The sequence below is a fragment of the Sinocyclocheilus anshuiensis genome, unplaced genomic scaffold, assembly GCF_001515605.1.
Source record: "Sinocyclocheilus anshuiensis isolate Anshui unplaced genomic scaffold, SAMN03320099.WGS_v1.1 scaffold118, whole genome shotgun sequence".
Taxonomy (NCBI): domain Eukaryota; kingdom Metazoa; phylum Chordata; class Actinopteri; order Cypriniformes; family Cyprinidae; genus Sinocyclocheilus; species Sinocyclocheilus anshuiensis.
The window spans coordinates 159,726-173,596 of NW_015546020.1; the positions used below are offsets into that span (position 1 = coordinate 159,726).

The 13,871-nt window shown below is 36.6% G+C and overlaps 1 protein-coding gene across 2 annotated transcripts in view; it reads left to right on the top strand.

Annotated features, from left to right (window-relative positions):
• The first annotated feature begins 385 nt into the window (after positions 1 to 385).
• asic1b (acid-sensing (proton-gated) ion channel 1b) overlaps positions 386 to 13,871 on the top strand; it is a 205,786-nt gene continuing 192,300 nt past the window's right edge. The window contains exons 1-3 of one of the 2 annotated variants that reach the window (XM_016499609.1): positions 393 to 422; positions 3,157 to 3,201; positions 6,487 to 7,821. In XM_016499609.1, the coding sequence (XP_016355095.1) occupies positions 7,457 to 7,821 (365 nt within the window). In that variant the 5' untranslated portion in view covers positions 393 to 422; positions 3,157 to 3,201; positions 6,487 to 7,456. Of the gene's footprint in view, positions 423 to 3,156; positions 3,202 to 6,486; positions 7,822 to 13,871 lie in introns of both variants that reach the window. The other variant, XM_016499608.1, reaches the window with a different exon arrangement.

Consider the following 13,871-nt stretch of genomic DNA (forward strand, 5'->3'; position numbering starts at 1 on the left):
TAATTTTAACCAATTTAACACTTAATTGGCAAAACAAGCTATTATGTTCACAGGAGTTGCACAACAACCAGTCTTTAGAAAGTTCCTGGTATTATGTTTGCCTTGCATCAGGTTAGCAATTGATCCTGAAGTCTAAATGGATGCTGTTTTGCACACAAACATCATGCCCAAGTGCTAATTTAGCATCCAGGCATCTTATTTTATTAGTAGAACATAAATGAATATTTATTGAATTATGAATTACTCGCTTGAAAAGCTGAAAATTGAAATGGAACTGTACCCGAAAGAAATAATGACAACACAATTCAGGAGGACAGAACGTGTGGTATTTAATTAAAACACATGTATTTCATTAAAACACCTTCATAATTCATTTCTCAGCAAACTCAAGACATGCATGAAGTAATAATGAAAAGGCAAAGGTGAGTGAACTTCTGACTGTTAAGTTGTGCTCGTACAGCTTTGATGAAAAACTAATATGAAGTATCTCAAACAGATGTTGGAAATGGCATAAGTTAAAGCCCTATATTACTCTGATCAGACTCACATGGCAGGGCAATTCGGATTGCTTCCCCACTAACTGTAATTACAAACCAGCAATAGTAGAATGATCTGGTACATTTCAGCATTTCACAAAAAATATCTTCAGAACAACCCACAAAGTCCCATAAAGATCTGCTTTTGACAGTGGTAGTTGCCCTAAGTGCAGATCTGTGTGAGTTAATGCTCTTCCTCATGAATTCCATAAGCATGTGTGTGAGTTGTTGACCTACAGATGAACATTCCTCTATCATGAACAGAGCGAACAGTTGTCAAAGAGCTGAACATGGAAATGCATAGCAGAGTGATTTTGGACATTCATTCAGCCTCACCAGCAAAAGGCCCCAGTCCTCAGAAGAACAAATGGCGGACTGTTTTGCATTAAAAATAAAAGTTCAATGCACTGGAAGTACAATTTAAGGTTTCTGTTTTTGTTCTTTCATATGTTCTTTAGAAGATAATCTATGTTCTGGTTTTAAAAAATCTCCAAAGAACAGCAATTCAAGAACCAAATAGCTATTAATCAAGTTGAGATGTTTGCGTTGTAGAGATCAAAGGTTAATTTCATGTATTGTATTACTTAAGTTCGTAAAATTCATTCATTTTCAGGCTGTTTTGTTCATTTACCACAAAACTACCACGTCTAGTTTTAGTTTGATTTTGTGTAAAAGTCTTTTTTACAAGTATGAAATGTTCAACATTTTCAGTATCTCACACAATGTCCTCTGTTGTATACGTCACTTTTTGTCAAATGTTAGGGTAATCTATGCAGACACAAAACTCACATGCTGTGTCAAGTCAAATCACCTTCATTTTTATAGTGCTTTATTCAGTAGAGATTGTTTCAAAGCAGCTTTAGTAACTGAATCAAACTGACGCAAACTTCAAACAGGAAGCAAATCCAAAATTCGAGACAGTAGTGTCATTATTCAGTTCCAGTCAGTCCAGTGTTGGTTCAGTTCAGTTCAACAACTGTATAAAGTTCGTTCTTTATGAAACAAGTTCAGTTAAGCAATAAGATGCCCTATTAAAGACAGTAGTATCGTTATTCAGCTTGCACAGCTTCATGTTATGTGAATAGTACTGTCATTATTCAGTTCCAGTCAGTCTAGTGTTGGTTCAGTTCAGTTCAACAACTGTATAAAGTTCGTTCTTTATGAAACAAGTTCAGTTAAGCAATAAGCTGCCCTATTAAAGACAGTAGTATCGTTATTCAGCTTGCACAGCTTCATGTTGTGTGAATAGTACGCTGAACAAAGCTATAGTGTTGATGCAGAACATTCTGGGTTTGAACCTTTCCCCCAAAACAGAAGATATCAAATGACTTGCACTTTCCTGGAGACAAGTACGTCCTTGGATGTTTCTGCATGTGCCTCTTGTTTTTGCTCTGTCACACTGAACCCTGCTGGACCTCATTATAGCTAATCGTCCATCTGTCCATCCCTCAAGGGTCGGCCAACATTCCCTCAACTACGGCCAGTCGGAATGACAAGAAGACAGTTTTTTGGACATGCTTCCTGGCTTGTGGTTTGTCAATGCATGAGGTTACAACACAGTGGGGTCAACAGCCTTTTTGCTTCTTGGACTCCTAAAATTGCCACATGGGGTTCGAGCAGACGTGAGTTCATTCATCTCAGATCCCGTTCCCTGAGATCTGGCAGGCTGTGAAAAGGCCGCATCTGCTTGAATTCTCTCAGCATGGAGCGAAGTGAAGCAGTCGTTTACGCATTTGTTTTTCAGATCTGGTTCCAATTTAAATAAAATATTCTCTACTGGATGATAATTAGAGTTACTAGGTCAACGACATGCAAAGGAATGGTTCAACACAGGAACGTGTTGTCATTGGGTGTGCTTAATCTTGAGATGCCCCTGACAAAACGTTATTAAAAGAATTGTTGATTCATTTAATTGTTTAGCAGATATTGGCTGAAATGTTTTTGGGTGTGGTCCATAATGAGTAATCGACCTGTATCTTGTGAGAACAATGTTCAGACTTCACAAAAGTTGGCATGCATTGACTATGGGACATTGTGAGGAAATCTGCCAAATTGCATGTACTTCCGATACTTTGGTGGGAAACCGCAATTTCTCAATTATGAGCCATTATTTCAAATGTAAATAATAGATGGATGCTGTAATATTAATGTTGTGCATTAGACAGGAAATCCTTTTAAGTCGAATCAACACTTTAAGTCTAATGTGAATGTGAAGTTTTCTGAGTTCCTTTTAAAAGTTAGTTTGGGAACTCTTTGGGAACTAGCATCTTGTAAGTTGCTTCATGACACCCACACTGTATAAAATTATTGTAATTTTAACGGTAAAAGTCTGTAAAAATATGGCAAAAGCCTGTTAATTGGTTAATGGTAAGTTCCCTTAGTATATACAGTATATGATGAAAAAATTTTGTAAATCTATTAAATAGCTGCTAACATTTATTACTAATAAATAAATATTAGGATTTATTAATAAATTAATTCTAACTGCTAGGCCACGGCTTCAACATCTGCTTTACTGGCAGTGCGCTTCAACTTTAATCTGCTCTGCTAGCAGTTTTTCCACTTTAGCTCAAGTGCTCGAGCTTATTTTGCGTACTGACAGTTTTTTTTTCCTGTGAAGATTATGCTCTATAACATCCCTACGGCAAAAGGTCACAAGTTCTAAGTAACTATGCTTTTACAGTTTTTCTCAATTGCTTTGGCACATTTTTCGAAAACATTCTCTAAACTGTGAGTGCAAATGTCACAACTGTTTGCTGGAACTTCAGAACTTTATTGCATGTCTGCAAAATGTAGTTACTCACCCAAAACATTTCATTCATGCTTCAAACCCTAGTTATCGTGTCAGTAATTTGGCCAAGGCCACCAAAATATAAAGTATTTTTGTCATCGTGTGAGCCACACTGGTCAAAATGTTTAGTTGTTTTTTCACCATGACAGTCAACCATGGAAATGAAGGTTTTATAAAAATCTGATATTTGTTGAGAAGAGTCAATAGTACATAGAAAATAAAGTATATGAACATTTGTATTTGAGCCAAAGCAATTGAGAAAAACTGTAATAATCCATTTCCTGCCCCTTGACGATCCAGTTGATTTCTGGAGTCTATCTTCCATGGCACTCTTCTTTCCTCATGTCATTTGCGCTTCATTTCTCGGTAGCAGATGTCCTGTAAAATCTCCCAGGACGCTGTTGATAAACTCTTTCCATTTGCTATCAGCATTCCGTCACCTTCATTACCTGCCTATCTTCGCTTTGGTGCACGAATCATTTAATTTGTCATGCAGAGCGTCTGTAGACATGTGTTATGGCGCAAGTGGAGCACGATGGGAGCTGCAACAAACAGATGGTTTGATGATTTGAGATACCTGTTTGCCTTCTAAACCAAAACCTGCTCAGAAAGTATGCACTGTTATGATGCTGAATGATTTGAGGCTTTATTAGATTTCTTAGAAACTGGTTTTCCTTCACAGACATGACCTTGTGGTTACTACACATGTGCTGTGAGTAGGCAATGTGCTGGTGACCCGAGATTGAATTATATATCATAAAATCGAACATAATGCATACTTGCTTATGTTTCCGGCCTTAGGCACGCATATGATATACAGTCCTATATGGTCACAGTACTTATTCAGTGACTCATGGGAATAACCCCTCACCTCACTTCAGGCGTCTGGTTTCATATTCCACATCCTCATAATGGATCAATAAACATCCAGATCATTTTCAACCCTCTTTTATAGACTCCAAAGTGAACCAGGTCACAAACAGACACATACCTGGACAGACTGTTAAGCTCTGAGGGGTTTCGCTTCAGTTTGTGGAGTTCATGCGAGTCCATTAACAGATTGACACTTTAAGCATGTCTCTGAAAGTTGATAATCAGCTGTGGGCCACATCATCAGCGCTATTGATTCAGTCAGTGACAGCGACACCCAGCGTTAGCCAATACTGTCACAAACCTGGATTAAAACGCACTCAGTGTAATTTCATGGGTAGATTCCCTTTCACCCCTCGGCTGTAAGTTTCTCAAATAATACTGATCAGTCTTTCTGTACATACTCATTTATCACTCAAGCATCTCCTGGTCAACAGGACTGTCCATTCAGATATATGTGGGTGATTCTATAATTGGAGATACATTTGGCATTTCATAAAGTTAAGAGAAAAAAAAACTCTTCACTAACAGAAATTCTTTCCAGTATCTTATTGAAAACATATTCAATTTTAATAATTCAGTGCTTGCCAAACACAAGTTACTTCCATTTTTTACTTTTAATGAAAAAACAGATGTCTTTATTGTATTGTTTGTCAACTCTGTTACGGACAAATTAGCCAATGTGCAGAAATAACAATAAATCATAAAAGGAAAAATCCTTCTTGTATCATTAGACAAACAGTCTTTATATTCCAACATTTGGAACTGAGATAATATTTGACCTATGCATACCTTTAAAATAAAAAAAATACCTATGTCTTCACAGAATTGTCCGCTTGGAGCAAATAGTTTTCATCTGAAAATGTATTATATACAATATCCAGTAAAAATAGAGAAATGTTGTTGAAATATTAAAAGGGTGCATCATATCTCAATAATGTTTATGAGATTTTAAACAACAATTGTATATTTTTTACCATCCATTCCATCGGACAGTTCTGTCAATTCTGTTACCACATTGTCAGCATTGTTACTCTACCTTGGTAACAGAGTTTGACTAACATAATTGACAATTTTCTTTATTTTTTGCCAAAAACTCCACTTACTAGCATAAATGCTAAGAGCACATGGCGCTAATGAAATCATGATTAAAATACCTTTAAATAACCCAATTTGTGATCAGTAATACATTTTGTTTTCTTTTTGATATTGTGGTAACAGCGTTGACGTTCTTCAAAATAACTCTTGGTATAAGAACTTTTTAGATTAAAATATTTTCTTAGAGAGAGCACACAGACTTTTCAGTGCTTCAGATCTTATCAGTGAGGGAAAGTGTCATAATTTCCTGTATCTTACATAGTTGTGGGAGATAATTCCACCAATCTAAAGGCAAAATATGGTACGGTAACAGAGTTGACGCAAGATTTATGGACAAACATTTTTATAAGAAAAAAGTTATTTTTAAACAATTTAATGTTGTAGAATTAAGTAAATTAGTATTTAGGGATTTTATAAATACAATTAATGAAATATTACAAAAAGAAAAGTATTTTGATTACACAATGATACATGATGGAAAAAATGCACTGACTCATTCGGACAACAAGAAAGCATGATTTTGAGCTATTTAAGACACTTTTTACACAAATTATAATGTTGTTATTGACTGTAACATCTTGTAATTCATAACAATAAGTAACAAATTATTAAAATATAACCATTTGAAAAAAAGCAGAAAAAAATAATGACTTCGTACACCAAATGTACCTGCAATTATAGAATCGCCCATGTAATAACTGTGCATCACTTTGATTATGTAGCTTGTTCTGACATTAGTAGCTGTAGTGTATATTTATGGTCTCATCATGGGGAATTTTTATTGCATTATCTAACAAAAGGAAATATACACAGTAATTTACAGAAAAAGACAAAAGAATAATATTAAAACAAAATGATACATAAAGAGAAATTTTAAAAATGACATAATTATTCTAATATAATAATACAGATTACGTAAAATATACAAAATACATAATTTTAATAAGAATAAATAAAAACGTTTTTGTTTTAATGTGAATAATAAAGTGCAGAAATAATACAAAAGGAAAATGAAATACAGTTTTGACATTAAAGAACAAAAGGTAAAACAAATTGTAAATAATAATAATAATAAAAACTCTATAATTCATAATAAAATATATGATGCATAACGATATGACAGTAAAATCACAATAAAGATATGCAATGTTATAATAATATCGCTCACTCTCTCTCTCCCTCTCTCTTAAGAAATGATCGGGTCAGTGATGCTCAGACAGACAGTGGAGCACTTGGATGAAGGCTTCGTCGCAGTGTGCAGCGTTCATTCCCGACGCGTCTGTCTACATCTGAACCCCCTGGACGAAAGGGGACTATATAACTTACAACGGAAGACTTTATCTGATATGGAAACGCGTGCCGTGCTGCATTAATTAAAGAAGGGGACATTTTAGTGATGCCAACATCCAGAGAGCATCTGTGTTGTAGTTCGTACCAGCGCGTGTGGTGAAGTTGGATTTGCGGATCGCTTATTGTATCGAGCTTGAAACACAATCCGAGCCGTTCTGACACCGCGGATGTTTCGGTGTTGTGTATGGATGTGAAGACATTCTCTTTACATCGAGCGATGCGTTTCTGTCGTCTCTGACATTTTACGGGGATGTATGCAAATATCATCGCGCTTGTTTTTATGTACATTTCGCTGATTCGACTGGAGATGAATTGACGGTACTCGCGCCTTATTGTAGTGAAGATCCTGAGGAGTTCGGAGGAATAAATGCTTATATTGCCAGAATAATCTGTAACCGTTTGTATTTTTGGAGCTGAGTTATTTACTGTTTTTTTTTTTATAGCTAGTTTGAGGAGCCAAACTGTGCGTCATGTGGTGATATATAACTTTACAGGCTTTATTCAAGTCAGAAATATGATTTATTATGACTGAATCAATCTGAATACACCTTACATCAAACGAACGGGTTAAATCGAGTAGAAATAGGACCCATTTAACTTTAAATTGCACAAACTTGCAAAATAACCATCATGAAGATGTTGCATGGGTCGTTGTAACTGCTTTTAGCATCTATATAGTGTCACTAGGTCCATCTATGCACCTCCTCATAAAGATCAGCTGAGCATCTAAGGGCTTGAAGTTCTTCCATCCTTCTAAATATTACTTCATTCAAATATACTTCATTCAAAGAGCTTTTAAACTTCAAGAAACATGGATATTAAAACAGAGTCTGAAGACAATCTGGACTGCGACCAGCCCGCGCCCATTGAAGTTTTTGCCAGCAGGTCCACGCTCCATGGCATCTCGCACATGTTCAGTTATGAACGCCAGTGCATCAAACGATGCATCTGGATAATGTTTTTCATGGGTTCGTTTTCGTTCCTGGTGCTTGTTTCCGTGGACCGCATCAAGTTTTACTTCCAGTACCCCCATGTCACCAAGCTGGACGAGGTCACGGCACCAATGATGGCGTTTCCCGCCATTACCTTCTGCAACCTGAACTCTTTCCGCTTCGGCCGCGTGACGCGCAACGACCTGTACCACGCGGGCGAGCTGCTCGCGCTGTTAAACGGCAGGTGAGTTGTGTATCCAGTTAAACACACTTTAAAAGGAGAAAATGAGAAGGACAATGGTTGTTTAATAACAGCCACAGAACAAACGTGTTACTAGAGAGATTTTACTCAGATATGATTAGTTTCTGTGGCAAGTTAGTAACGCTATAATTGAATCCACGTGCGTTATTATTGTTGTTGGTGGTGGTGGGACAATACATCACGACTACATTATTCTTATGTTTTTAGAAAAATATTTAAAAACTAAAAAGTGCACCAAGAAACATTGGTTTTAAGGTAATGTAAACAGAAATGTAGTGACTACTAACGGTTGTCACCATTTTCTTTGATTTTATGTGAAGCCACAACTGTCAAGCTCTAGAACTTAATTCAGGGAACATGTAAGCAGTTTTATAGCAGCTAATACGTTTGTTAATTCTGGCAAAATATCGCACCATGAACCCGGAGATTGTTTCTTCATTTAGTTCCCTATTTGAGCTTTTCATAGTTTTTCTGTTATAATTTATGAGGACCAATTGTAAGCTCAAAGACCCCAAAAGATTTGTTTGGATATGTTAAAGGTTATATTTTGAATAATATATACTAATATATATTCTGAGTTATTATAGCCTACATACTTACATATTACACCAAGTTTAGGGAAGCATATATTTTATATTTTTCAACCAATGTTGTGGTTCCATAACATTTGATAAGGTTTGTCTCAACACTGTCTGATTGAGAACTTAAAAGAAACGATTTTGCCTTTTATTTACTCTGGTTTACTTTTGTGGCATTTCATATTTGAGCTGTTTTTCTGAGCTAATTGGAGGTGGTATTTGAAAGATTTTGTATTGGTTGAAGCTTATATTGTGAATATTACACTATTTAATATTACTCAGATGGTTTTGAAAAGCAGTCTCCTAGCAAACGCATGGAAACAGAAATGATCTTTCGTTGTTGACTTGACAGAGATAAATTATCTGTTTTATCTCAAGTCTGTATGATTCTCTGAAGTCTGACTATTGTTTGTCAGAATTTGACTGTAGTCATACACTCCTTGTAATTCAATCCAAATCGGTATTTTAGCTTTGATGGGAGTTGAAAACATAAGCTGTAAACATTCTGCCTCGTTGAAAATGAGAGGAGAGTTAGAAGGTTGACTTGCCTGTCTGCAAATGAAAAATTATTTCATCCCCTCAGGTGTTGAAAGCCCCAGCGAGGACTGAAGTGAATCATCATTGATTCGATGTAACTGATAACACCATGTGTTGTGCTTGTGGCGAAAGTGCAGCCATTAGAGAAGCAGAAGTTCTGCTCTGAGTTTGGATTCTTCTCTCAGGACTGTGATTGTCACTCTGCGATCAGAGCTGCTCCAGAACTCATTGAACACATCAGTGTCTCTATTGGCAGTACAATCGGTCTCATCGCTTTTCAATAACAACACATTTGGCAGGAATGAATAATTAATGTCAGGTTTAGATTTTCATTGAAAAGTCATGCTCAACTAATATTCACTTGGCTAGATTACCTTTTGGACGTATATTGCATTTGAAGGCTTTCTGGTGTGCTGTTTATTCATGAATAAACAGCTCATATGTCAGTTCCAGATTGAAGCTACATGCCTGTTCTTTGACATTTTGGTTTGGTCTGTTCATATAAGCATTTAGGGTTCTGAAATGAGCCAAGTTTGGGGTCAAAACAAACATAAGACTTTGGGTGACGTTCTAGCAAGTGGAATGTGGCTGTTAATTTATGTTTATGCTCTTGAGTGTAGATTTTGGTGTCTTGTGGAGACACAATGAGACATTTTTCTCAGAAGAATCATCTTACACGAAGAGGACAGAAAACATCTCCACTTACTCCCCATTTAACCTCACTGTTGTGTAGGAGAAATATTTTAGATATTTTTCTATCCTGAAATAATTTCAGTGTAACATATAAGGCATAGAAGAACTTTTGGTTAGCTCATCAGTCTGTTGTTCGCATATTTTCCTCTATAAAGGCATCGCTGAGGTAACGTGACTACAGATAGCACATAGCAACCAACTGGAACCCAATTGCCATGGGAACTGGGAGAGCATCTAGGCAAAGTTTCCACTACTAACTCCTTGCTTGCAAACACAGCCAACTATTTGACTCAATGGCCAGTCAGATGAACAATTTGCATACTATATTTCCTAAATAGTATATAAGATTAGGGTAAAAGCAATCCACATAGAAGCAGCAATTTGGGTTCCCCAAAGAACAATTTTTTTCTTAGTGTGAAGAACATTTTAAAAATCTAAAGAGCCTCTCTCTCTCTTTTTTTTTTTGCTGTAAAGGACCTTTTATGGAATGGAAAGTTTCCTTGGATGTTAAAGGTTCTTCATGGAACCACTGATGCCAGTAAACAACCTTGGTTTTTGAGGGTGTTTACATGACAACAATATACTTAAAATGGAGAAATTGTTCCTTGTGTTTTTGAGAAATTTTGCATAGAGGTGACAGTGTTGTCAAATAGATCCCTGTTCACACGGATCCATGAAAACGAGTAAACACTCTGGCTTATTCATGCCAGGCCAGTAGTTGGCGATGTCATTTTGTAAAGATACACGCACCTGCACACATACCTATAGACTGAACACGTAATATGCATACGCGTGACATCACAGTTTTCACAATTGTGCATTTTTTAGTTTACATGGAGATTAATCATTTTCAAAAACTTGCACTTTGAAACACGCTTTCAAAAGTTGCCGTTTCCAGGCCCTCAAAACGCTGTTGTCGTGTAAACGAATGATCAAAACGCACAAAGTTTTTTGTTGAAAATGGTGCCATGTAAATGCCCCCTCAGTGCAGTTAATTGGTGAGGAATGTACATGATCCTAAAAGTGAAGTAAAAATGACTTAAGGCAATGAATTTAGGTAGATTCTAATGCTTGCATGAAAACGCAAACCATATGTTTCAAAAAGGGGGTATGCGGTATCAAGTATCAATATCACAACAAAGCATCACAGTACTTTCCCTTTACTTGTAAAGTATGTATTTACATTGATAGTGTAGTTATATTAGGATGCAACCAGCTATGAATTATCAGTATTCGTGCTATTGTTTGAAGATTGTACTTGTGATGTGGCCTTGAGTAAGATGCAGTGACAGCTCAGGTAGATAGTTATCGTGGCGTGACAGGCAGAACTTTCCTGCTTTATTCTCTCTGGGATTCATTAGCAGATGTCATCACGACGCCATTGAGTCTATTAGAGAAGCTTCACTGACGATCACATTCACAGGCAAAGCAAAAGTGATGCTCTTAAATTTAAAATACCCTCAGTCCACCACGCTTTAGTCTGTCACATCTGAGCAGCGTTATATGTTAATGATTCCAAATACACTTTACTTAGGAATTGTGTGTGTGTGTGTGTGTGGAAAAATTAAACACTTTTTTGCATCTATTTCTTGACTCGTTGTTTGATTAGCCTAGACAGACAAAAATTATTCAACACTGAATGTTAAATGCAAAACTAGAAAGTTTCTGAAGAAAATGTGCTTGTTCTGATAATGTTGCTGCTTCCAGGGTTCCGAGTGGTTTTATCATGTGGCTATGTGGTTGCTGAGATGTTCCAAGTGGTTTTATGTTGCTGTGTGGTTGCTAAGGTGTTCTATATGGGTTTTCGTGTGTTTTTATGCAGTTGCTAAGGCAGTCTTGAGTGGTTTTTATCATGTTGCTACATGGTTGCTTAGGCATTCTGAGTAGTGGTCGGCCGATATTTGACATTTTTTAAATATCGGCATCGGCCGATAAGTTTTCTGTTTGTCCGATGTGTTCGAGGCGGGACTTTTATTTTGACGGCGCTGAGAACAGCAGTGCCTGAGGTGCACACAGTGCTCACATTCTCCCTCTTGTTTGCTGTTGTCGTTAACAGTCGGATCCAGTTGTGAGATCTTGTGAAGTGTGCATGTGTATCATGCATGATCGCGTATGCTCTGCGTGACGGTCGATCCGTGTGAATCATATGGCGCTTTTCCACTGCGTGGTACGACTCGGCTCGGCACGGCACGGCTCGGTTTGCGTTTCCACTACAGTTTAGTACCGCTTTAGAGTGGGCGGGATTATTCACATGTCGTTATAGTTGTGCCGTATTTGAAAAAATAAGAAAAAAAAAGATTCACATAAACTTCCCAGAATACTGAGTGCTCTGTTGGTTACAGTTTACTTCCTTTTTAATTATATTTTTATTAAATACTTTGTCATCTAAAGTATAAGTATGTTTATTTTACAAATTAATTTAATCAATTTTCAAATGATTTCATATTTCTTAAATATTAATTAAAATAAATAAAATAATATCGGCTTTATATTGGTCATCTGCCACCCTGCTTTCCAAGATATCGACATCGGCTGTCAAAAAAACAATATCGGTCGACCACTAATTCTAAGTGGCCTAATGTTGACATGTGGTTGCTAAGGTGTTCTGTGAGGTTTTAGTGTGTTGCTAAAGGCGTTCTGTGTGACACTTATGTTGCTATGTGGTTGCCAAAATGTTCTGAGTGTTTTTCTTTGTTGCTGAGGTGTTTTTTTCATCATGTTGCTAACGCGTTCTGAAAGGATTTTATCGTGTTATGCAGTCGCTAAGTTGATCTGAGTAGTTTTAGTGTTTTGCTATGTGGTTGCTAAGGCCTTTATTATGTTGCTATGCAGTTGCTGAGGTGTTCCAAGTGGTATTAGTGAGTTGCTAAGGCATTCAGAAGGGCTGTCATCATGTTGCTATGTGGTTGCTGAGGCTTTCTGAGTGGTTTTAGCATGCTAAGGTGTTTTTTTCTTGGTTGCTAGGTGGTTGCTTACTGTCCTAAGCCAAAAAAAAATTAAAAATCCTAATAAGTCCTCAAGATATGGTTCTGTCCCCTCCCCCCTTCTTTACCATCTGTTTGGTGAAATCATTTTTGAAAGACTGCAGCCGTAAATGTGAGTGCTAGTAGTAGTGATGCTGTATTTATATAGCGGTGCAGTGTAGTGAGGTCATGTGATTACTGTGATTATCTTCTAATTGCAGCTATTCTGAAACATTTGTCACTATATACTATGCACTACTTTTATTAAATAGTAGGAATTTTGTACAATCTCTCTATTGTGCAGTGCAGTATTTAAGATGACGTGACCTGAAAGAGTCTGGATGTCAGTCAGTGACATTCAGATCATCTAATACTCCAAGATCTTTTAAAGCGCCTCACTCATCTTCAAAGATCGTTTGATCTGTGTGAAATGAGATCAGTTGAACTGCGTTTCTTTCAGATTTTGTCTCTCTTTCAGACTTGTCTTTGTGTCGAGGTTAAACACCCAGAGCATTTCAGTTGATTTATCTACTTGTTTGCTGACAAACAATCAACTAACACCTAAGTTAATTTCTGCCTATTTTATTGCTTAATTAGTTATATTCTTTCCACCAGCCAAGTGGAATATTTAACAGGTGAAGGATTAATGCTGGTGGACTTGAAGGAGCAAATCTGTATATTAAAAAGTTCAGGGAATAAAAGGCAAAGAAAAAATATGAAATGACTAGAGCGTGTAGAGTCAGAAAGCAGACAGATTTCATGTTCAAGCTTCAGAGACGGTCCATGATCTCTAAGACCTCAAACACTTCCTATGTAAGTGCATGAGCGCAAATGCTTTTAGCTATGCTAGCTCAAATGCGCATGATGTTTTGTTTTGAAATATATTAGAATGCAATTTGTAATTCAACTCAAGTGTGTTGTCAGTGCCGCCACGAGGGACGCAACATTAGCATAAACTGTCTTCTTCTACAGTCAGTTTTCGCTTTCAGCTCAATTATTGTCATGAAAGAGCAACCGTTTCGTCTGTTGAGAATCTTATTGAGAAAGTTAGTGAAAGTCAGTTTATATCCAGCATCCAGAATAGTAATACATTGAAACTCTATCACCCTCTTTAAGTACTTTGTCACCGTAACTATTTACTAGAATAACTAGAATTATTTGTGTAGTATATGAAGTTTATTAATATTAAATTATAAATTAATATTAGATTTTATTATTTGGTAATAAATATATTCATTAATTAAAATTATTATAATATTCA